This window comes from Sorex fumeus, unplaced genomic scaffold, assembly GCF_029834395.1.
Source record: "Sorex fumeus unplaced genomic scaffold, SorFum_2.1 ptg000014l, whole genome shotgun sequence".
Taxonomy (NCBI): Eukaryota; Metazoa; Chordata; class Mammalia; order Eulipotyphla; family Soricidae; genus Sorex; species Sorex fumeus.
In genome coordinates, this window is record NW_026606071.1 from 18,051,982 (window position 1) to 18,076,512 (window position 24,531).

The 24,531-nt window shown below is 39.7% G+C and overlaps 1 protein-coding gene and 1 non-coding gene across 3 annotated transcripts in view; both read left to right on the forward strand.

Moving 5' to 3' along the window:
• The window catches only part of SPATS2L (spermatogenesis associated serine rich 2 like), a 199,766-nt gene that overhangs the window by 151,992 nt on the left and 23,243 nt on the right, over positions 1–24,531 (forward strand). The window contains exons 7-8 of one of the 2 annotated variants that reach the window (XM_056111822.1): positions 7,324–7,530; positions 8,821–8,956. In XM_056111822.1, coding sequence (XP_055967797.1) covers positions 7,324–7,530; positions 8,821–8,956 — 343 coding nt within the window. The remainder of the gene's footprint in view (positions 1–7,323; positions 7,531–8,820; positions 8,957–24,531) is intronic. The other variant, XM_056111821.1, reaches the window with a different exon arrangement.
• On the forward strand, positions 4,495–4,636 carry LOC130021208 (small Cajal body-specific RNA 1). Its single transcript, XR_008792108.1, has one exon. It is a non-coding gene; the product is annotated as a small Cajal body-specific RNA 1 (non-coding RNA).

Sequence of the window (24,531 nt, forward strand, 5' to 3'; positions counted from 1 at the left end):
TTGTCATATTTCTTTTTTGTTTTGTTTTGGAGCTACAACTGGCAGAGTTAAAGGGCAATTCTTGGCTCAGAGGCAAGAACAGAGGGTGGGATGTGGAAGACACCTAATAGGAGAGCAATTTTAAGAGTAAAGGTTGACGTTTCATGAGAAACAAGAAAGGAAACAGTTAAGTCTATAATATAATTGGATAGGGGCTGCCACTATAGATTTATATGTCTAGAAAAAATAATCCTCTAGAAGATGAAGGTAAAATAAAAAGATATTTTTGATTAGCAAGAGTTGAGATTATTCTGCCTCATAAGCTAAGTTAAATTCTTGAGGTTGAAAGTAGTAATACTGACTAAAATTTGTACCTGCTGAAAGAAATGTAAAACACTGAAAATGGTAAATACAGGGATTAAAAAAGAAAATATTTCTCCCTTTACTTTTCATTCCCTTTATTTTTTAAAGGACAACTGACCATTAAGCAAACTGGCAAAAATATAAAGTGAAATTTATATATGACATTGTAAAATGAAATATGTGACCATAAGCATATAGGGCTAGGTAAATGGAACTGAGCTGTTGTATTATTATGATACACTTAAGGCAGTAGAGTACTGATAAAGGACAATGTGATAATCAGGATATATACATTAAGCTGAAGACATAGAATAAAGAGATATCACCAAAAGAAAATTACTTCGGTGGGGGCAATACTTGGACAGTACTTGGCCATAAAGGAGCAACTTGGGTGGTGCTCAGGGGACCCTATACAAGTCAGCCATGTGCAAAGCAAGAGCCTTATCCTATACTATCTCTGCAGCTTCTGCAGTTACTTAAACACCAGTTCAGAAAAGCAATGAGATAACATACCTCAAAATTGTTACTGAAACTCATTTACTGGGGTGGGATGGGGGAGTTATTTTTTTATAGTGCAGAAGCTTTTTAGTTTGATGTTATCCCACTTGTCTGTTTTTTGCTAATATTTTACTTACCCCTAAAATCAAGTTTCCAGTGAGACTGCTGAAATCAGTGTCCTGCTGTGTTTTTTGTAAATGTTATTTTCAGTGTATTTTATGGTTTCCAGTCTAATACCCAAGCTTTAGTTCATTTTGAGTTAAATTTTGTGCATTTTTTGGGATAATGGTCTAATTTTATAATTTTTAAATGACATTTTAGTTTTCTTAATTGAAGAGAAGCTTTCCTCTATGATTTTGGCTTCTTTTTCATAAATTGTCAAGAGAAAAAATTTTAAAATAAGATATCAGGATAGAGACAAGTCAGACATTGAAGGGTATACTATACAAACAGTAACATAAAAAAGTCAGTGTTGCTGTATTAAAATCAGACAAATATTTCAGGACAAAGACTATTATCAGAGATAATGAGCACTTTATAATAATAAACTTTCCCATAGAACATAATAATACTAAATTAATATGGACCTAATAACAGCTTCAAAATTCATGAAGTAATAAGGGATAGAACTAAAGAAAAGTGTAAGACAGAGAGATAGCACAGCAAGTGGAGGACTTGCCTTGCATGCAGCTTACCTGGTCTCAATCCCCAGTACTGAATATGGTCTCCTGAACGTTGCCAGGGATTTTCCTTGAGAAAAAGCTAAAAGTAAGCCCCCACTACAGCTGACTATGACTCAAAAACCTAAAAAACTTAAAAGATATTTCTGTTCTTAAGAACAAGAAAGATAAATCCACAGTAGTTTTAGATGTTATCATCATTTTAAAACAATTTAATATTTGATAGAACAAACATTAAAAATCAGTAAGAATGTAAAAGATTTGAACAATGCTATCAATGAATTTTATCTAATTAACATTTCTAGGACACTATACCAAATAATTTCAAAAGCACGTAGCATTTACACCAAAATAGACCTATTCCTGAGCCATAAAATAAGTTTCAAGACTTGAATTAACATTACATTTTCAAATGTATATTGGAAGAAATGTGAAGACTGAACAGTGCTACCTATAAAAGAAATTCATAATTAAAATCTCCGGCTCAAATGACTTACTGGTGAACTCTAACATTTAAAGAAGCTATAAAAGCAATCTTGATAACTGTTCAGAAAATGGAAAAAAGGAACATTTCTCACCTTATATTATGAAAAGACAACATAGTCAGATTACAGAATCTGACTGTTATAAGAAAAATTACAGAGCTATATTACTCATGAATATAGAAGTAAAATCCTCAACAATATTAAGAAATTGAAGTAATCATTATATATACATGTATACATATATATGAGTATATATATAAAGATACTATTCAGTGACCAGATATCATCTCAAAATTGCAGCATTACTGTAACATTTGAAAACCAGTCATGGTAAATAGCTAGTTTAACAAAATAAAAGAAAACAAAATAGTGATTTCGTTAGATGAAAAAAAATACCACTGGACAAAATAAAAACTCTCAGGAAGTAATTTGAAGAGAATTTCTTGAGTGTGATATGGGCATTTTTAAAAAAATCTATAGCTTAATATTGTAACAGCAAAATATCAATAGGTATTTTCCCTATGATTGGGAATGATGCAAGAACCATTATTCATTGCACTAGGATGCCAACCTGACAAAATATTGGAAAAGAAAAAGTTAAACTTCACTCACAGATGTCATTTTTGGTTATGTAGAAATACCAAGAAGTCTGCTCACACACACAAATGCAAATAAGAAATAAAAAGTGCAAGATCTATAGGAGCAAGTTAATTATATTTTTAAAATCTGTCTTGGGCTGGAGCAATAGCACAGCGGGTAAGGCGTTTGCCTTGCATGCAGCCAACATGGCCAACCCGAGTTCGATTCTTCCCCCCCTCTCAGAGAGCCTGGCAAGCTACCAAGAGTATCTCGCCCGCACGGCAGAGCCTGGCAAGCTACCTGTAATGTATTTGATATGCCAAACACAGTAACAACAAAGTCTCACGATGGAGACGTTACTGGGCCTGCTCGAAAAAATCGATGAACAATGGGAGGACAGTGACAGTGACAGTGATTTAAAATCTGTCTTATTTCTGACCTACAGAGATAATACAGCATGTCATGTCAGGTACTTACCTTTCATATATCTGCCCCAGGTTTGATCCCCAGCATTTCATATGGTCTCACAAGCTTATCAGGAGTGATCTCGAGTACGGCCCCAAAATAATCCAAAAAATATGTTTTATTCCTATATTCTAGGAACAAACAATTGATAAATAGTTTTTGAACATTTAAATATTAACATCAAAATTTTAAAACTTTTAGGACTAAATTTTAAGTAAAGATGCACAAGATGCAAAGTACTATAAATCAGAACAAAATCCAGATTAATTGAGAGGCTAGCAGGTTCATGGATCAAAAGAAACAATTTTGCTAAGATACCAACCAATTTAATACCAAATCAAAGTACTGTCAATATTTTTTAGAAATAGGCAAGCTGATTTTTAAATTAATGTTGATATACAAATGACCTAAGAGAGCTCAAACAGTCTTTGAAAAGATGGATAAGATTGGAGAACATGAATATCTGAACACTTAAAATATGTGATATAAAATTTAAGTAAGCATGACAGTATGGTATTAGCTGGAGAATAACTAGATCCGTGAAATGAAAGAGTCTAGAAATAGATCCACAGAAATACACATTTAACTAACATTTTTTAGTTTCCAACAAAGGTGCAATTCAGTAGGGAGGTCAGTTCAGATTTACTATGCTGTAGTCTCAAGTTCTTTCTCACACTTTACATGCTAGTTATTTCTCTCCCGTTGTTCGTCGATTTGCTCGAGCAGGCCCAGTAACGTCTCCATTGGAGACTTTGTTGTTACTGTGTTTGGCATATCGAATACGTCACGGGGAGCTTGCCAGGCTCTGCCGTGATGCTCGAGCAATGCTAGTTATTAAGGGCAAAGAAATGTTATCTCATTTATCTCCGATAAAAAATGAGGAGCTAACACACATAATGGGTGCTCCATACACATATCCTGAATCAAATTGAATCAGAAACTCAGGAAGTTAACATCTCTGTTGGGGTTTGATGAATATTTTTAATACTAGGGGAATTCAGATTCTAGCTAAATTTAAAAACATGGGTCTTGGAGCCATTTTTTAGATTGATGGGAAATGTCGAGTTAAAATACACATTTTTATTGAAATACACATCTTTTGGATGTTCCCAGAGATAACTTTCCAATATGTGACTACTTTGGATTCTAGCATTTGATGGATATTAGATAAAGATATATAATTGCAAGAGTGTTTTTTATCCGCTTAGTATTCATTATGTATCTAGTAGGTGTCTAGTATATAGTGATAAACAAGACATATATCACTGTCACCACTTTTTTCACGTAAAAATTACAAAAAATGTTCCAAGTTTTAATTAAAATCAATATTCTTAGTCCACAAGGTAAATAAGTAGTGATTGCAGGTTTTGGACCACGAATCTGGTGTGCTTTTTGATTTATAGTAGTGTTAAGCAATGTAAATATAACATTAGGTACATAAAATTAAGCACTGTAGTAACCCATTTAAAGAAATAGAAAAATGATGTCATATCTAGGTTTAAGAAGTGCAATATTAAAACAAAAGCCATGAGTCTTTTAAGTCTAATGTGTAAAGGCACTCTTGAGTTATATCTCACACACACAATTGGAAAAGAAATAAAAAGACATAGGCAAGTTAAATTAGGAACTATTTTGTCTAACACAGTCAGCCAAGATATTATCATTTTCACATTTAATCAGTATTTTTAATTTCAAAGAAATATTTTGTAATAAATATTCAAATTTCACTCTTCATTTTACAGTTGCAAAATATCTCAGTTCAGATAAGCCACATTTTGAGAGTTTGACAGCCTTATGTGACTAGTGATTGCCATAATTGGACAGTACTGTGGATCAAATTTGAGAACTTTGTAGCTTTTAAGTGTATTTCAGGAAGAGAGAGAACTGGTGTTACTTATCATAGGAAAACACTCTCCAGGAATAAATTCCCATTATTCTCTTGCTAGAACTTATCAGAGTTTCTAGTCAAGATAAACCCTATTCTGCTATAGCTGTTTAACTAACTACCAACTGTTATTTGAAAATGCCAGTTTTACTACATTTGGAGAGAGATCGGTATAGCCAGTGTGCTATATTCAAGTGGTCTTTGAGAATTTCAGATCTTTTTGGACCCTGACAATAATGAGACAACTTTTTTTAGGACCTCAAAAAGTATGGCTACTCAAATTTCTCATTAAATGATTAATGAAGTAGTAGCCCAGTTCTCTAAAACACAAACCAAATATTTTCAGCTCTAGGCTAATGAACCCATTTTCATTTGCTTGCTTGTCTTACATTTAAAATTTTTTTACATTCAACACAATAAACTTTTTCCTCTGTTCTAAGGTTATTTCCATTAAGCTACAAATGTAAATCTTTTATTTTCAAGAATAGAACCAATTTACTATACCACGCACAATGAGCTGTATTTTATATTCGTAATTTATATTTCAGCAAGACTGCCTCTCAACTGTAATTTAGAGACAAAATGAGTTGGAACCAGCCCACACTTAATCAGTGTTTTAACAAAACATCTATAGATTCATCAAAAATTAGTTTTTCCTCTTTTACAGTAGTTTCTCAAGGTAGGTAATGCCATCTCTCTCCACTCTAGCAAAATCACTTGATAGAAGAATCTAGGCCCCACTGGATTCCTAGAGAAGTGTCTGGGAATTTGCATTTGTAATAAATACCAAGAGAGAGTTCACACTCAGGAAAGCTTGACAGCCACTGCCCTACAGTGAAGTTCCACTTCAGTGTAACAAAGATAAATTGCGTACGACCACTTGAATCTGTTTCATTACTGAAGGAAATGCTGCTCTCAGTGCCTTTTCACTTTGACTATTCTCTTTGCTTAACATTTTATTATGTACCATCATTTCCCTCAAAGTTCATTTTAAAATTTCCTTAATCACTCTTTGTACAGCCCATAAAGCGTTCTGTTGTGCTTTCTTGATGCATTACCAATGATAGATTCAACTAAAGTCAAATTTATACTTATCCTCCATGATCTAATGTCTAAAATCAAATTGACTAGGACCCAGATCACATTCGTTTGCATTGTCTAAGTAGAGTCTCCAAAACATTTGAGACATAAGTCAGGAAACATATTCTTTGTTTTGTTTTGTTTCAGTGAAATCTTTTTAAATCGTACCTTAATTCAATCATGATTCTACAGATAGCGACTGAGCCAGACACATGTACAAGAGGCTTCAGAGCTGAATCAAATTTTAGTATTTACCTTCAAGGAGTGATGGCATGGCAGAAGGCAGGACAGATATTCTAGCCTTGTGTGAAAATATAATACACTAAATTTTTATGAGTCACCGTTGAAGCAGAAAAAAGTGAGGCAGGGTGACTCTGAAAAAGTGTCTGGTTCCATGGAGATGACACCGTGTTCTACTGTAGTGAAAGCTATAGACGCCAGAGAAATGAGGTCATTTGTACAAGGTCATGGGGAAGATGAGAGCCTAGGGCTTGAACCTGCCCTCTTCCCACTACCCAAGAACCCGAACTTCCCTATTTTTCACACCTACAGCTTACTCTGGTTGTGATACATTTCCTTAGTGAGGCCACTAAGGTGCCGTTTAATTCACTCCTGCAATAACTAAATAGGAACCTAGCTTTAAAGATGCCAAGAGCAACATGCTGATAATTTATTGCCTCATCTATTGAAGCTCCAGAGAGAATCTGCCTTACTGGATGTTAAATATAGTCGAAGTAGTATGATGATGTTTCCTAATTTAATCACACCATAAATTAAATGCAATGACTATAGTACCTGTTGTCACTTCATTCTTCCCCTCTCTCCAGTCATGCCTCTGCTGTCATTAATTCCAGATAAAATACCACAAGACGCTTATGTGATGCTTGGAGATAGACCACATATTGATAGCTCAATATGAAGTTGTCCTTATAGACACCTAAGCCTTTACTGAATGAGGCAGAGAAGGAGGTGTGGAGAAACTCTGCTCATCTCATGCAAATCTGCTAAAATATTTCCTAGATGGGTGAGGGAACTAAAGCTGAGAGAAATTAAGTCATTTGCTAGGGTCAATCTGCAAATAATTCCCAGAGCCCAGAGATCCATGTTTTATGACTCCCAAGAACAAGGCTCTTTCTAGGAGATCCTCTGATCTTAAGAGGATTTAGATAAAGCAGTTTCTTGATCATTTACAAAGCAAACATTACTGCCAACATATAAACAAAAACAAAAGTCTTGGCACCCTCCATTCCTTTATCATCAGTGTTTTTAGTTTATCACTTCAGAGTCATGATTTGGTGTTTTCTTACAGAAAGCAACAGACTACTGCAACAGAAACTGTCCTTAGATGGGAACCCCAAAGCTTTACATGGAATACCAGAGAGGTCAGATGGCCTACAGTGGTCAGCTGAGCAGCCTTGTAACCCCAGCAAGCCTAAGACAAAAACATCTCCTGTTAAATCCAATGCCCCTGCAGCTCATCTTGAAATAAAGCCAGATGAGTTGGCAAAGAAAAGAGGTAAAGTGATTTCTTTTACACAAATGATTCAACATATTTTGCACACTGAGCAGTGCCAGATGATAGAACAATCCAAAAGATGCTGCTTAGTGATGAGAGATACATGTGAAATTTCTTTTTTTTTCATTCCCACATACGAAAGGCAGATGGAATTCTGCCCGTGTTACCCCAAATTTTGAAGTTAAAGTGAAATTACATCCCCTCTGTCTACCTCTCTGTGGCCACTCTTTCCTTTGTAGACATGGGTATGTTTGCACAAGTCAGCTCTACCCTGATACCAAAGGTTATGCAGGAGCTCCTTTAGAAAGGTGAATGAGGGAAAATGAATCCAGGGGCTGGTGTGTCCTCTTCAGGTATGATCTTCCTCATGTGGATTTAGTTCCTGTGTTGGAACTTTCAGACAGTAGAATGCTGGTTGTGGATTTTATGTTTTACATACTAAATTTATTGTTTTTTGAGCTTGGACACACTTCACACATAACTAGCATTTAAAAAAATGAAAAGTACTAAATCACTTCCTTTCTGATTCCCAGATTAAATAATATTCTTCTTATTTACCCTCAATTGTATCCAATTTCCTTGTGCTGGGCTTGATATACATTTTTTTTAAGGGAGATTTCTTTTCTTCTATGAAACGTGCCCTTGTTGGGATAAGTACAGTTTCCCTAGTTGTTGTGCACTGTCTGTAAACTCTGGTCAAGGTTTCTGGAAAGCAGGCAAGATTGGTGCCATCGAGTGGCTCTAAGTGCTGCTGCTATAATTATAGGCCTGGCTCTGGACTGATGGGGCCAAAGCCAGTATGCCTGGCACCAGAGCTACTTCCACATCCAGCTCATTTGTACCTCTCCCAGTTTCAATGTTTTCCTCTTCCAAAACCCCTGTTGGCTTTTAACTATGGAGAGGGGTGTTTATAGAGAGAACCAGCAGCACAAATGGTCTTTGGCTATATCAGAGTCTAAGAAACTACAGTTTGTGCTAGAACATAATGAGCTGCTTTTCAAAGAGCAGCAGAAACTACATACGCTCTCAATGGCCCAACCAGGGAACCCACTAATGAAATCAGAGCCACCTAGGGAACTATCCCAACTACCCTCCCTTAATTTTTGAAATTGCGTTATAAATATCATCTTGACAGAATTTTTCTCTTTTAATTGAGAAACGAAAGACAAATCTCCCTGTCTTTGTGGGCATGGAGTAAATTAGTTGTTTTTATTCCTGTTGTAGTTTAGCTCACAAATAAAAAGATGAAGTGTTCAATTTAACTTTGTTTCCCCTTGACATTAATTTTAGGCCCAAATATTGAGAAATCGGTGAAGGATTTGCAACGCTGCACTGTATCTCTAACGAGATACCGCGTCATGATCAAGGAAGAAGTGGACAGCTCTGTGAAGAAGATCAAAGCTGCCTTTGCTGAGTTACACAACTGGTGAGTGATTCCACTTAGAAATGATAAATTTGTGGCTCTGGAGCAGTTTCTATACGTAAAAGCATCAGATGGAAACTGTTGTTTAATATAGAAACATCAGTGAATGACTCTTTAGCGGATTTGTTTAAGCCCACAGGCAAAAGCATATATCTTGAAAATGAAAAAGAAGAATAATAAAGTGTCTGATTAATAAGAAACATAATTCATTGGTATTTGAAGTTCACCCAAAAGTGTATGAATGGTATAGAGCATACCATCGACAAAGATCAAAACCTCAACAAATGATATTTTTACCTAACTCCTGGAGGGCTAATGTCATGAATGCTAGCTACTAAGAAAAATATTTTTCCTGCTTTATCATTATAAAATAAGAAAAAAATCCTTTAAAAAATTCAGAAATATCTTATCTAGGCTTAGTGAAAAAATCCTTTTCTTGAGTATCTTTACAGCTGGAATTAAGCTGTGGGACACTGACATCGTTTGCATCCAGCCCTGTCCTGCAGCTGACGCTGGTGGAAGTTGTTTCTTTGAGCCTGTTCATTTGCTCAAATCCACAGTGGGGATAGAATAACTATTAGTAAAGATTACTATCAGTAGAAAAATATGCTCATTTTTAGTAACAGGAGCCCAAGTCATACTAAAGACAAAAGAGAATTTGGGAGGACTTGGAGAGGCACACCCTGCAGTGCTCAGGGCTTACTACTAGCTCTGAACTCAGGGATCACTCCTGGCAGTACTCAGAGGAGTATATTGGGTCCCCAAAATCAAGTCCAGGTCAGCTCCGTGCAAGGCAAGCATCCTACCCTCTGTACTTATGCTCTGGCCCTAAAGGTGTACATGAAAATTCCAGAAACTTCCTTTAAATAAATTTAGTTCCAAACCTTTATTACAAGATTCAGTTTCTTTCTCCCTGCCTGTGTTATTTTCTGTTGCATTCCCACCCACCCCCACTCTCTCCCTCACTGCATTTCTCTCTCAGAGTCACCCATAATCTCCTGGTAATGTGTATTCTTGGCTTCATTCTTAGGCAGTCTTTCCATGTAGCAGCAAAGATGACACTCTGGCAGTTCCAAACTTTCAGAATCTTTAGTCCTTGTGATCTGAGACACATCTTTGTCTCCTACAGTTCCAACCAGATTTCAAAGGCTGAGTTAGGACACATGTTTATCTGTTTCTAGAATAGTCAGGATGTAAGGACCATGTTTCCACTATCCAGGCTAGAGTCTGAGTTACCGATGGCCTGAGTCCCACCTAAAGGCTCATAAAATGAAAGCTGAGAGCTATAATTCCCAAGAGGAAAATCAGAGTTAAAGAGGAAAAATATAGGGCAAACAAAATACAATCACAAAGCCCAGACTTGCATAACATGTTTCCTCTACTTCATTGACCTCTCCATGATTCAAGACTTTGATCACAACTTCTGCATACTTTTTTTAAGATTTTGCTTTCATACTGACATGCTTCTCAGATGATTGCAGAGTTGCATAAAACTAAGGATTATCCCTAACACCTAACTAATCTAAAATTCTTAAATTTTAAGTCATTTGCTACATATAAACCTTCAGGTACTGTCTCCTTTAGTTTATCATTCAGTGAGGAATTATTTACTCTCCACTAAGTCCTGGCCATTGATCATAGAGAGATTTTCTTTGTTTTATCAGATAATTAACTGTTTTTCAAAACAAACTCCAAGAAATATGGCTGAAAGGGGAAGGTAAATGAAAGGTGGTATCATTTTTATTGTTACTATGATTTTCTTTTCCAGTTTACAGCTTTTCAATTTTATGACATCTGCGATCTATCCTTAAGTTTTGGTACTGTGTATATTTAAGCTTAATCAACTTACATGCCTAAAGTCAGAAGCACAAGAATCAGGAGAGAGCGCAGCAGAGTGAGAGCATATTTTGCATTCAAGAGGCCCAGTTTTGATCCCAAGCACCATGTGGTACCCTGAGCACAGAGCCAGCAGTAGGCCCCAAGCACTCCTGGGTGTGGTTCAAAAACCAACAATATAAAGGCCAGGTCAGTGAACTTCATCATAAAGACCTAGCCAGTTGGTAAACATCTTCAGTTTTATTGGTGCTAAAGCCTGTGTGCAGTTGTTAGCTCTGCTGTTGTGACGTAGAAGTAGCCAGGATGGCATGGCACTTGGCAGAAGCCAGATTTGGCTCCCAGGCATTATAGTTCAGCAGCCTCCATCTAGCGACATCCATGGGCTGCTCAGAGAGGCCTGCTGCTATCTTAGCTTTCATATGGCATCTTAGAATAAATGCTTCATCTGTGTCTCATGGATGATACCTTCCGTCCAAGTGACTCACATGCTAATTGACAAAGTGTAGCGATGACCTCAAATTACCTCTCTCCTCCAGCTGCTCTGAGTACTTTTAGATTTTTATTTTATTTCCTTAGCAAAATGAATATCACATGGGTCACGAGACATCTGGAGATTTAGAACAGCTTCTTTGAGAGTCTTACTCCCTCGAGAGCAGAGAGTATAGAGCCAGAAAAGTCAGCACTAAGGAGAGTTGTATCTCTTTTTCTATGCTTGTGATTCATGTTGGGTTTTTAAGTGGTGGAAAGCATTACTTGTAAACGAGCTCTGCCATTCAGAGCTGCTGTTTAAAAGTCACCTACTACATAAAAACAGCACTGTTCCTTTAAACTGATGAAAAAAGGAATAAATGCCAACACTGGTTTTTTGATCTAACCCTACTTTAAAAATGATCTCCTAAAGAATTTCATAAGCATTGACTTAAAACTAAAACCAAAATATGTGGCGTTCGCCTTACAAGCGGCCAACATGGCCGACCCGAGTTCGATTCCTCCGTCCCTCTCGGAGAGCCCGGCAAGCTACCGAGAGTATTTGATATGCCAGACACAGTAACAACAAAGTCTCCAATGGAGACGTTACTGGGCCCGCTCGAGCAAATCGACGATCAACGGGAGGGCCTTTACCTTTACCTTTACCAGTCATTTACATGCATTTCTGTCCATCAGAAAATCTGCCTCTATCCTAAGACTGCGGCCAGCTAATAATGATAAACTTGAATAAAACTTCCTCTCATTTTCTGCAGGGGAAGATATGGCAACATTTAAGGGATTGTGGTGATCTTGGAAAAAATAGCAACTCTGAAAATCTTTACACGGCAGCTAATTTATTTTTATTTGAGTCTTTGTGTTTGCAGAATAACTAACCCAACACATTTGAGAGAATTTTCAAAGCAGCACCATTTATTCACATACTCAAAACCTCAGGATTGTGCTGTAAAACGTATCCAGATTTGAAGGATGTGGGTTAAGTGCTCTGAGGAATTCCTAAGCGCACTGGTTCTGAGAAAGATGCTCACACAGAAGTGTCCCAGCAGCATGGAGGCCATCACATGTCACCTCTTAAGTTCTCTCACCTCATTTTCTCACCAAAGTCCTCAATAGATAATTCATTCTAAGAAATAAGCAGAAACTCCAAAGATAAAAAACTCTAAACATTTTACCATCGAAAGAGCCAGCTTGAGGAAATGAAACTTGCCAAACTAAATCTCTTTTCTCCCCCCAATATGGCTGGAATGCTGAGGAATGGTGGTTTGCTGAGGCTAGGATAAGGCACTGGTTTGTCTGTACTCAGGACCAGCCGAGCACATATCTAAGACAAATGAACAAGTTCAGTGTATTTCAAAACTTCCAAATACGAACAAATGAAATGCTTTGTTTAGTACCATTCATCAAGAACATCATCATGTTGTCAGATGACAGCGTCAAAGATGGCATTTAACCAGGTACCTAGGGCTACATGACCATCATGTAGATCCCTCTCATTTTCCCAGGAATAATTGGGGATTGAGAAGGAAATAAAGACGACACCACATTCTCAAAATGAGTCTTACAGAAGAAAAATTTTGCAACATGAGCATCTGTGTGAAAAGTCATGTCAGGAGCTAACATGAAACAGCTGTTTGCTCTCCTATATGTCTGGCCCCCTACCACAACTGGAAAATATTCATCCTTTGGAATCATTGCTGCCAGACTTACTGCTTTGTGTGCGTGCTAGTCTAGCTTCTCATCACAAATTTCTGTGTGTGCATGTCCAAGTTGATGGTGAAGGCTTAAAATGAGCAATAAAACATTAAATTCAAAAAACATTGAGGAAGGAGAGTAGTACTTTATATTTCTGCCATATGTTGGGGGAGAAGATATTTCAAAATAGTAAAGATTGTTAGATGATGTCAGTTGATGATTGTTAGATGATTGTCAGTTTAGCATCCAATTAAAAATGTTTCTTAAAAAAATAATAATGAGCCAAAGTGTGTGTGTGTGTGTGTGTGTGTGTGTGTGTGTGTGTGTGTGTGTGTGTGTGTTCTGGGAATAGGAAAATGGGCTCCCAGAGAACGGGAACAAGAAGGGCCAAAATGTTCAGGACTGTTCCTTTTACAACAGGAATGGGAAATCCAACTCTGCGTTCTGTAGAGAAGGGCCAGAAATATTCCTGCACCACACATCTTGTGTTTCTGAAGCAGAGCCAGGGAAGTAGATGCAGGTCAGGAGACTTAGCCCTTCCCACTTCCCCTTCCTCTGCTGTCTTTCTCACCATCTTGGACTGGAAGAACCTCCTGCTGCCCCACCACCACCACCAGCCAAGCGCTGCTCCCCAAAACATCCGCTGTAAGAGCAAAACTTGTGGGCTCCTCCTCTCCCTTTTCTTGCTGTTCTTTCAAACATTGAAATTCATTGTTTCTTCCCACATAACCTCATCCCTCCAAAAGCATATGTCCTTCCTCCTAGAGGAGCATAGGTACTTGCTAACAGATGCTAACTATTGAGACTTCCCAAAGAGAACCATTCAAGGGAAACTTTCAGGCTGAAGCCAAGGTGATTTTTGAGATCAGATTTCCCTTTGCCCATCTCACATTTCTCTGCCAGCAGGACCTCTCATCTGCAACAGAAGCCCCATGGGTCACTTAGCCACAATATTCACAAGACAAAGAGTGTTAATCCTGGTGACCCCACGTTTCACAGCAGGTGTCCCTGAGGCTTCTTCCTTTCTGGGTTCTCTTTTTGGGAGGTATGAAAGCCTGAGCAGCACCTCATTGGGAAATTGCCAGGGGGGCTGCCTCACTGAAGAGCAGCCTATGTTCAGCCTCCCGACTCCTTGTGAGGCACAAATAATGTGAAATTGTGGCATCTGTGTGACTGTTTTGCCTGAAATCCAAATAGGACCGCTTTTTTCTTGTCATCTGTTTATCACATAGTGGACTCTTTTCTTCTTTGTGGCTGGCTTTCTTCCTTCCACATTTTCTAAACTTCTATCCACTTTTGCAAAATACCTGGCTTTCCATTTAAGTGTTTCTGAGCTCTTAAGGTTATTTTATTTGTTCTTTTTGTGACTAAGTTGACTGAAAGAAGATACTTTTAAATTAATATTTACTTTCCCCCATACCAAAATATATATGTATACACTATGATTTAAAACTCTTAGTGGTACCACCCCCAGAAATGTTGATGTCATCGATATGAAGTGGTCCAGAAATTAGATGCCTTGTTGTTGTTGTTGTTTATTGTTTGAAAGAACTCTTGGTGATTCTTTTTTCTTTTTTTTTTTTCTGATTTGTGTGTGTGTGTGTGTGCATCTGTAATTTAAAAACCCCTAGTTGAGAATCTTGTAAAAGGAGGATAGGCCTGCAGCATAAGCAGCTTTTCAAGGGGATAAAATTCTCTCTCTCTCTCTCTCTCTCTCTCTCTCTCTCATACACACACACACATGCACACGCACAGAGAGAGAGAGAGAGAGAGAGAGAGAGAGAGAGAGATCTTGGTTATTATAGCTGCTGGCAGGGAGTGCTGTCAGGATCTGGGTAGGTCGAGGCCAAACATGCCACTAAATATTCTCAGATGCACAGTCAGCTGTCCCTCACCTGACCTGTAACAAAGAATGATCTCTAGCTGTCAGTGGTGCTGAGGAAACTAGGCAAGAAGTCCCCCCACATGTGCTGCAGAAGCTCCTTGATTAAAAGGAAGATTTCTCCTCTCCCTCTGCACCCCGAAGGGAGTGTCTCTGCCCGCCCCACCACCACCTGCCCTCCTATTCCACCTCTGAAGACACAAGAGAGGAAATTTTTTTTCCAATTATTTACAAACCCCAATAACAACTCTTCATACCAGTGCAGTCGCAGTCGCCAACCTGAAACATAAACCTTCCAGCTACACATTTTAAAGGTCACATTACATTTGTGTCTCCTTAAGACCAGACAAACAATTAGGTGGAAGACTAGGAAATGGAGGGCTTTGCTTCTTTGTCGATTTTTCTTTGTAGCATTCAATTCAGCCCTTAGGAGAAAGTGGAAGTATTAAGAACTGAGCTTACAGCCAGTGGCCAGTGGCCGTCGCTTTCATTACCCATGCTGTCTCACCCTCAGTCTTTCTCTCATTTTGCAATAAAACCAAATATCTCAGTGGGGACCAGGATTAGGATGAAAATCTGAGGCTGGTGAAGATAAAGACGGTGGGGAATTGTTCCGTTAAGTGCCTATTTAGGGGATCATAATTTTTCTTTGGCTCCAGTCAGACAGTAATATTACTTGGTATTCCTGGGCACATAGGGCATGCATCCAGCTACTGTTGTGCCAGTGACATTCTCAGGGGTGCCAGCCTTTGCTCTTTAAACAGAGTGAAAACAGAAGGCCTTTTCTGCATTTCATATGGTGCATCAGGGCCTGAATAAATATTTGTTGACTGTTTCATTACTCTCTCACTGGTAAGAGCCATTGGAATTGTGGCCGTGTATCAACCTTGATAGGTAAGTAGAGGAAAGATGTTTCAGATTTGGCATTTGAGTTCAGTCACAGAGTTCCGTTAGAGAAGAAGTTCCATTTTAGAACCACAGGGCAGAGACAGGAACGCGGTCCCAGTCTGAGTAGTATGTAGTGCAGCAGTAAAATGGAGCTTTTCCCTCTAGAGCCATTCAACAAGCACGTTCATAATGGGACAGCCAGTGGGCGAATGGACCTCAGGGACTGTTCCAGCCACTTAGCAGCATTACGTACTAATTGTACAAAGCCTTCCATTGCTATTAAAATTTCAGCAATATATTAACTGATTAAATTAGACTCAAACCATGTAATGAGGACAAAATCAGTAGTTTGGGTTATAGTTTTACAGTGGTTTTTAATAAGAAAATTTATTTAAAAAGACCTCAATATTCTTTTTTTCTGAAGAATTGTCATCTTCCCATACAAACAAAAAGCCTGTACACACAAGACTTTCTGACTAGTCCCTTTCTCATCAAATGGTTCATCCAAGTGCCTACCTAGTATGACATGTACAAAGCACTACACAATGGAAATTAAACCAACCTTTCCCCCTTCCCCGGACCCAATTTCAGGATAATTCTAGCATAGTTAAAGAACACACACTCAAATGGAAAAAAAGATACACTTGCGAAGACCACCAAGAGACAATACTAGAAGAAGCTAATAAATACATTTATGCCTCAAGAGAGCCATACGTATGGGTTTTGTTGCTGTCCTCCCTGACAGATTGCCCAAAATGACTCCTTTTCCTTACACTGCCCCAATCCAATAAACAGACATAAGCTCCAGAATCCATTCTGCAACTATGAGAAGGGTAAATACCATATAGCATGGAGAAATTCAAGGTTCCTACGACTTTGTGACTAAGACAGGTCCCCGTGGTACCATGTATTTCAAGTCATGCCTCGTCTGTGAATATGTGTCATTCTAAATAGGAAGGCTCGCTCTTTGGAAGGGAAAGCTTCTCCTCCTATTTGCTTTCCTCCCCAAGGTTTTTCTCTATGTTAGATGCTTCCCCAGGGTCACTGCAGGGACTTAGTGAATCAGTTGACATGAAGGAAGAGCAGGGTGATAAATACTAAAAGTACAGAACTGGCCTTTTCTGTGTGGCTATGGTCCCCAGGAAACCAGCATAAATAGCGCCTTGCATTAATAGCTTTCCAAGTGCCGTGTGTGATTACGTCCATCCGTTATGTCAGCAGCGCACGTACATGGAAGTCAGCGGCCCTTTCACGGCAGCCCTCTCTGTGGAATAATAGACCCACAATAAGAGCTGGAGGACAAGGAGTTGATTCTGATTTCAGCATGAAATCTAAAAGGAGTTCTGAATCTTTTCAGTAAATGAAGGCCACCCAATCAATCAGCTGGGGGACATGCTCCTGAATTGGAATTGTTAGCTTCCCTGATAAAGTAGAAATATATATATATATATATTTTTTTAAAAAAGAACCTCAGCAGATTATTTTATCTACACAATGCTAAAGGAATGTATTCTTTTTGAGGGCTTTTTTTCTTCTGTATAATCCATTTTTCACTGGGAAAATAAGATGATGCTGTTCTTGTATATTAGTACAACATATAAAACATCATTTTTAAAGTAACCTGTTCCCAATTTCAGAATGCATCTTGGAGCATGTTTCTTTTATTTGACTGGTACAGAGTAAGGCTAAAGGGTAATTCTGGGCAGTATGTCAGCTAAGACAGCCACAAGTTCTATTTTAAAATTGTGCTAGAATTATATATATATATGTATACACACACACACACATATATGTATTACATTTTTTCTTCTAGTGTCTGTAATGCTTTGTTTCTTTATAGACCAGAGTCTAACAAAAGTCACCTCTTCCGAGGTTTATTAACCACTTAATTAGAAGGCCTGGGGTGCAAAATTAGACTCAAGTTTAAATCTCACCTCCATGTAGCTCCAAGGGTGATTGAGTTTCTAAATTTACTCTCACCTACAAAACGTGGGGGATGGAGGGAGCACTACTATCATTTTCTAGGGGGTTCATGAAGATCTCTGTACAAGACACTTATTTCTCATGTCATCTTTGAAGGTCTCTAACTGACCCATCTAGACATGCAGTCTGGGTTGGCCCTCTTCCAGGTAAGCTTTAGTATACTGTTTTCTGTGCCGAGTCCCCTTGTCTCTCCTTTTCCTTAGTGAACACACAGTGGGTCCTGCCAAAGGAGGGCAGGGGGAGAGTGGAATAGTGGGAGGGGGAGGGGAACTACTTCTCACCATGTTGCCCTCCCCATCTTCTCTGCCTTCGCCCTCCCTCTGCCCATCCAACAGGTAGATGCAGCAGTGACCATCTAGTGCTTCTTAAACTTTGAGATTCTGGGGACCTTATTTCCAGAGATGCTTATAATCAGAGATGCTGATTCTGTGGGTGGGCCCTAAAATCCATGTTTAATGAGGATAGTGGTCCCCAAGCGGTCTCCAAGCCTAAGGGATCAAAGACAGTCTCTTTCGTGATAAAGCCAAAGATCTACCCATCCCCTCCTCCCCCAGCGTGTCTTCTTCTTGGCATCTAAAACCTAAACACTGAAGCTTTAGTTAGAAAAGATATGTGTACTCCTGTGTTCACTGCAGCACATAGTGCAGTAGCCAGGATATAGAAACAACCCAAATGTCCAATGGCAAGTGAATGGGAAAAGATACTGTGATATATACCATGCAGCTGTAGAACGAAATGAAATCAAGCAATTCACTGCAGCTTGGATAGAAGTGCAGGCCATCATGTTAAATAGAAAATCAGAGGAAGAAGGTTAAATTTAAAAACAAGTTATTTTATCTGTAGGATACAGAGAGACAAAATATGGGAAGAGACTGTCACTGTCCTCCTGTTGTTCATTGATTTGCTCAAGCAGGCCCAGTAATGTCTCCATTTTGAGACTTGTTACTGTGTTTGATATATTGAATACATCATGGCTAGCTAAGGGAAGAGACAAAATGAAATAATGGGAGACCCTTACCCTTGGATTTAAACTTTTTTATGATTAACAAGCAGTGGGGTGAAGACAGAAAAGGAGGGACAGGGAATAAAGATTGGACTGGTGGTGACATAGGAACAGTGGTGGAGGGTCTTAGGTACCATGGTGGAGGTAGGGTGCTCCAGATTTTTCCATGGTACCATGAACTTTAATACTATTGTAACTTTGTTGCCTACAGTGTAATTTAAGAAAGCCCAAGGCCAGTGTGTGCAGTTGGGCCAGAGCAGAAGCAGAGATTGAGTGTGGAAGGGGAAGCGAGCCCTCCAGCCTCTTTAGAGAAGGGCCCACCGCGGCAGGGACACCAAGCTGGCTCTTGGAGGAACGTGGGGAATTTTCCAGGCAGAGATGAGGCAGCAGCCACCAGATAAATGAGAGACAGGAGGGGTGGGTTTTCAGAGGCACCGAGTGGGTATCGTGGGCATGTGTTCTCAGGACTCACTCCATTCGTTGCAAGGGAATTTTGAGTTTATTCCTCTCAGTCCAGAGAATGTTTTTATAAATCATGGCTGTGTTCCCAGTTGAATCTGTATGCTGACGACCAAGGCAGCCTATCCCTTAGAATAAGAGTGTGTTATTTAATTTTTACATGCCCCTCCTTGGGAATCCCTAGCTGGGGTTTGGGCGGGGGAGGCTGGGGGTGAGGGGGAGAGGTTCCTGCAGAGGAATGGACACCAGTGAGGCAGCCAGAGCCCAATGGCCCAGAGAGAAGTGATGTCTCTCTTTGGCTCTTCCCAGGAGGCACACAGTAGACCGGGCACCTTTAGTTGGGTGAGGACCAGCATTTCTGAAACTTCTTAAGCAACATAACTGAAGAGGTTACTCTTCAGGATTCTGGGGATGAAGAGATAGTACAGCAGGTAGGGTGCTTTCAGCCAAATTGGGTCCAGTCCCCTGAGCACCACCAGGAGTGATCCCTGAGTGCAGAGTCAGGAGTAAACCCTGAGCCTCGCTGGATGTGGTCCCAAAAAACAAATAAAAAAAAATCTGCCTCTTTTAGCTTCTGTTCCTAAGTTATTCATGAAACAACAATTATGAAGTTTCCTGCATAAAGAGTCCCTTTCATAAAAAGGTTTTGCTGCAGTGTTGAGAGTAAACTATTTTTGATATATAATAAAGGGCAATTTTTGCTTTGCCTTGCCTTCTTTTGACATTTGTTTTGATTCTGCTTTCAGTATTTTCCATTGGGTTTTATTTGCTCCAGTCTGTTCATTGTTGTTGATGCTGTTGTGATCACCAGGGTCACACATCAGGCTTTAGTGCTCATACACCTAGCTGTGGGTCTTGCTTAGGATTGAGCTCCTTAAGTAGTGAGGCTTCTCCACATGCTCACTCACCTCAGGTTGTATTCTTTACCTTTAGTGGTGGTGTTTGCCCTCAGTTTGGTTATAGTGCTCACCTGGGGTTGCTGTGATGCTCAAAACACATGCTCACTAGGGGTTACACTTCCCAACTGTGATGCTCACACGTCTCTTTATTTTTTTATTTTTTACTGAGATTCTGTGGCTTATAGTACCATAAATAATGGTTTATCATGCACCTAATTCCAACATCACCAATGTCTCTCTCCTTCTCTCAAGGACCCAACACCCCTCTGCCAACACCTATACTCAATTGTGCTGATCAGTTCTCCCATTATGCTGCCTTTGAGTCTTTGTTGCTATCTTACTTTGTATCCTTAAGTCCCACATATGAGTGAGATTGTTCTGTATCTGTCCCTTTCCTCTTGACTGACTTCACCCAGCATGATATTCTTTAGTTCCACCCATGTTGCTGCAGATTGCTGCAGATTTTGTTCTTTGCTAGAGCTGCATAGTACCCCATTTTACCACAAAATGTACCACAAAATCTTGATCCATTCATCCCTAGTTAGCCATTTGGATTGTTTCTACTGGCTATTGTACTAGGTGCAGCATTGAATGTACGTATATGCATATATTTTTGAGAGTATAGTGTTTTTGATTTGGGAATAGATGCCAAGAAGTCATATATCTCTTTAGTTGCAGTGCTCACCTGGAATGATATACTTAAATTTGGGTGCTCAAAACCTATAGTGTGGTCCCAAATCCCTTATCACACCAGGAATTCCAGACAGCAGAACCGTCAGGCTCAAACCGCAGAGCTTCTGGGATAGCACTTGGCACATGTGGCAGCACCAGGGATTGAACTCATAACTTTAGGCTTACATAGTGGACATTCTAAACCATTAAGGTACTACTCCATTGCCTGTACTTTCCATTTTTTAAAAAATGCACATGTAAAATGAACTAAAAATGTAAGCTCAGTGCCTTAAATGTCACCCTCATGCTTTCTTTTCCATAGACATGGTTCTAGTTTAGTTTTTGGTGACTTTTTTAAAAGAGTGATGGTAAATTACATCATTTCCATAGAAACTGATATCCATGGAACAAAACAAAGTAGTAATTAGCAAAGAAATTATGTTAACCAAAATCACATGCAAAATTCTAAGTGGAGGTACACATGGAAAGTAGAATCTTGGACTGAATATGTGGTGGCAAGAAATTTGTACCATTTATGGGATTGATTAGCTATGTCCTTTTGAGGGACTCCAGGACTTTTATGTATTGGGAGTTTGTCCATATGCTAAATCTGCACGTGTCTTTTTCCAGAAATGTGCCTTAGACAGTGGGATGAAGTATTCATTCACTGTGATCTAATTCATTGTAGGGTTCCAATGTAAAATGGGCAAACAAAGAGGTGTTAACATTACAAGTGATGTTACCTCTGATGAAAGGAATAGATGGAAACCAAGCTTGGCTTGATGGGCAAATCTAGTGCAGTTGTCCGCTCTCTGACAATTGCGGTTTCGGGTTTTTATTTTTTTCTTTTTTTTAACTTGACTTTGTCTAATGTGATTCAAATTTATTGTTCCTATTATTTGATTTTCCTGATGGTTACCGTTTTGAGGCAGTTTTCCAAAGGGTTGTGCTACACACACACACACACACACACACACACACACACCCTGCCCCCACAGCCCCCACTCCTTGCTATAGAAAAGTAGGTTTGATTTTGTATGTTTAGCAAATAAATTTTACATGGATTTATTGTCATCCCCACTGCATTCAAGTAAATTAATTCCTCCCACCACCCCCCAGTTATTTAAAAAAAAGTGTAGGCTGTTGTGAGACCTAAATGCAAACATGTGCCAAGTAAAAGGACCCAGGAGTCCCAACAAAGAGCAAAGTAAGTCAGTTCATAGCAGCAGCTCCTTGATGAGGAGCAGAGGGGTCACTCAGCAGTAATGGGGTGGGGGTACCGGGCTAACATTTTGACGTCAACTTCAGAGGACTTGATCATGTGAGAAGGAAGAAAAGTCACAGGAACAGGGAATATGACAGTCCAGTGGGTAGGGTTCAGGAGTAGGGACAGAATCGAAATGAAGGGGAGAAAAACCTAACTTCCCTGCTATTCTTCTGTGTTCTTGGTTGGCCCCCCTACAGTGAAAGCAGAGGGCCAAGGAAAAAGACATTGATTATATGTGCACCTCCTGTAATCATGGAATCGGCCTGGGGGGAAAGTGAGGAGGAACTCTGCGGGTGGTTTGAAATTCAGGATTAAATGCCTGTTTAACAGAGATGTAGATGACTTAGGAGAGAGTAAATAATGTTAAGGAAATATGCCCAGGCCCCTTTGAAGACTAGCTAGGAGATCAGATAGTTCATGTCCTAGTTTGATGGGGTGAGGAGTCGGTTTTTTACCTCCTCTCCCGTGCCAGGGGCGAACAATGTTCCCTCCAGTGAAACTCCTGGTTGGGGATGGGGGCTTGCAGTTGTCTCGTTCTGTTTTTGGAGGACCTGTCTTTCAGGATTCAGAGAAATCATCTCCCTGCATTTGCTGTGTTTCAACTGCCTATAGCTCAAAATAATACACTGAAGTGCTTTGTTTCGGGCTGCAGAACAGAGAGGCCCAGAGACTCAGCAATCCAGCCGGGCACCAGGTGCAGGCTCCTGCCCTCCCTTCAGGGCCCTGGAGGCTCAGGAGAACCAACCACGCTGGTGCATGTCAAACCAGAGCAGAAGCTGCAGTCGTTGGAGAGATGGGTGTGCTGAAACCCTGACTAGATTTATTTTCACAATTACTCCTTAGTGAAAGAAACAATTCTTTTTTACAACTTGTGACTCACTAAGCACTTGGCACTATTTGGGTGACACCAGGAAAACCTCACCACAGCACTGAGAGTTCTCTCCCCAACAGTTTCCATGTTTTCTCTCTTCCACATGGGATGAGGCCTGCTCTGCCTCTTCTTCCTAAGACTCCCCCGCCCCGGGCTTCCTTCTGCTCAGCTTGGCAGCCGGGGGTTAAGGCGGCCCCAGATTAAACACTTCATCCCCAACAAAGTCCAAAATTGCCTGCAACCGAACGGGCCTGGCAATTTCTCTCCCCCTCAGTCTCCCTGAGACAAAAGCCTGGGAGACGGAATGTGGCCTAGTTTTAACTCTTGGCCATCTCCCTCTCCGGCTGCTGTGGCAGATTGATTTCTCTGACTTCCCTTTGAAAGTTCTGTTTTCATTCCTCAATATCCACCAGCCCATCCTGCTCGCCAGCTTATCGCCCACTGACAGTCCTGTGGCCGCTCCCTATCGCAGCATCTTTATTTATGAAGAACCCTGGGCTTGACGGGCTCAGCCAGCTTCCAAATGAAGCATTTTGTCACTCAGCCGCCGCAGTCTCCAGATTTAAAGAAGAGTCTTCCACAGAGCAGGAAACGATCGATCTATTCCTCCTAAAGTGCTTTCTGAGTTCTTTTCTTATTGTTATTATTAGTCCTTGATAGAAAGGAATCAGGACAGTGGAAACATTTTTATAAAATGAGGCTTTGGCGTGATGATTAACTATGTAATAAATCGGAAAAGCTTCACCACAGTGAGCTCCTCTCCTTCCACCTGATTGCTTTGCTAATAAAAGCTTTTTTTATGGCAACAGAGTAAAATTTTACTCTGCAGGCAGTTCCAATAAAATGAGAAGAGGTGTTTTTGGAAGAAGGAAGGACATGTTAGAAGCCTGTGAGGTCATCCTGGGTTTTATCTGTGAGCTCAGTTTATGGAGAACAGACCCCAGGTGTCTTATAAGGATCTGGTACACTCTGGAGGGCTTTAATTTACCATTTAGAGAACGGTTAGTGGTCAGTGAAAAGCCAACTAGAGTTATACATTGTCAAGTGCAGAGGATCACTATGGAAAATAAAAGTGCTTATCGCCTAGAATTGTTGCTGATTCATGGTGGGAGGTACAAATCTCTATAACCAATCAGCACCCCCGTTTGCAGACAGAATCATCCACTACCTCTTTTGATTCTGAGCCAAACTCTGTGCATTTTGTGGATATTATTACACTTTTATCCATAATTTTGTATCTCGAATGATTAGATTCCAGCAGTCACAAGATTTTCAGATATTTTTACGTAAGTATGACATTCACGAAGCAGCACAAAATATACCAATTAAGAAGTAACTGAATCCCTGCCCCAAATTAATTATATGTCATCTTCCCTCATATTTATCACTCTTTTTGTCAGGCAACCTACAGTAAGATCATAAGCTTGAGCAGAAGTTTTCTGATACAGACTGAGAGCTCCCTAGAGACGTTATGGTTCTGTGTGGACCTGTAACAAGATCAGAATTGCAGGTTGGTGTAGAACGAGAGTCTCCCATCAGACTAAGGCAGCTGCCAAGGCCTTGGGGTAGGAAAAGGCAGAGCTCAGGCTTCTTGGAATGCTGGACCAATACAAGGACTTAATCTGCAGAAGACCTGGTGA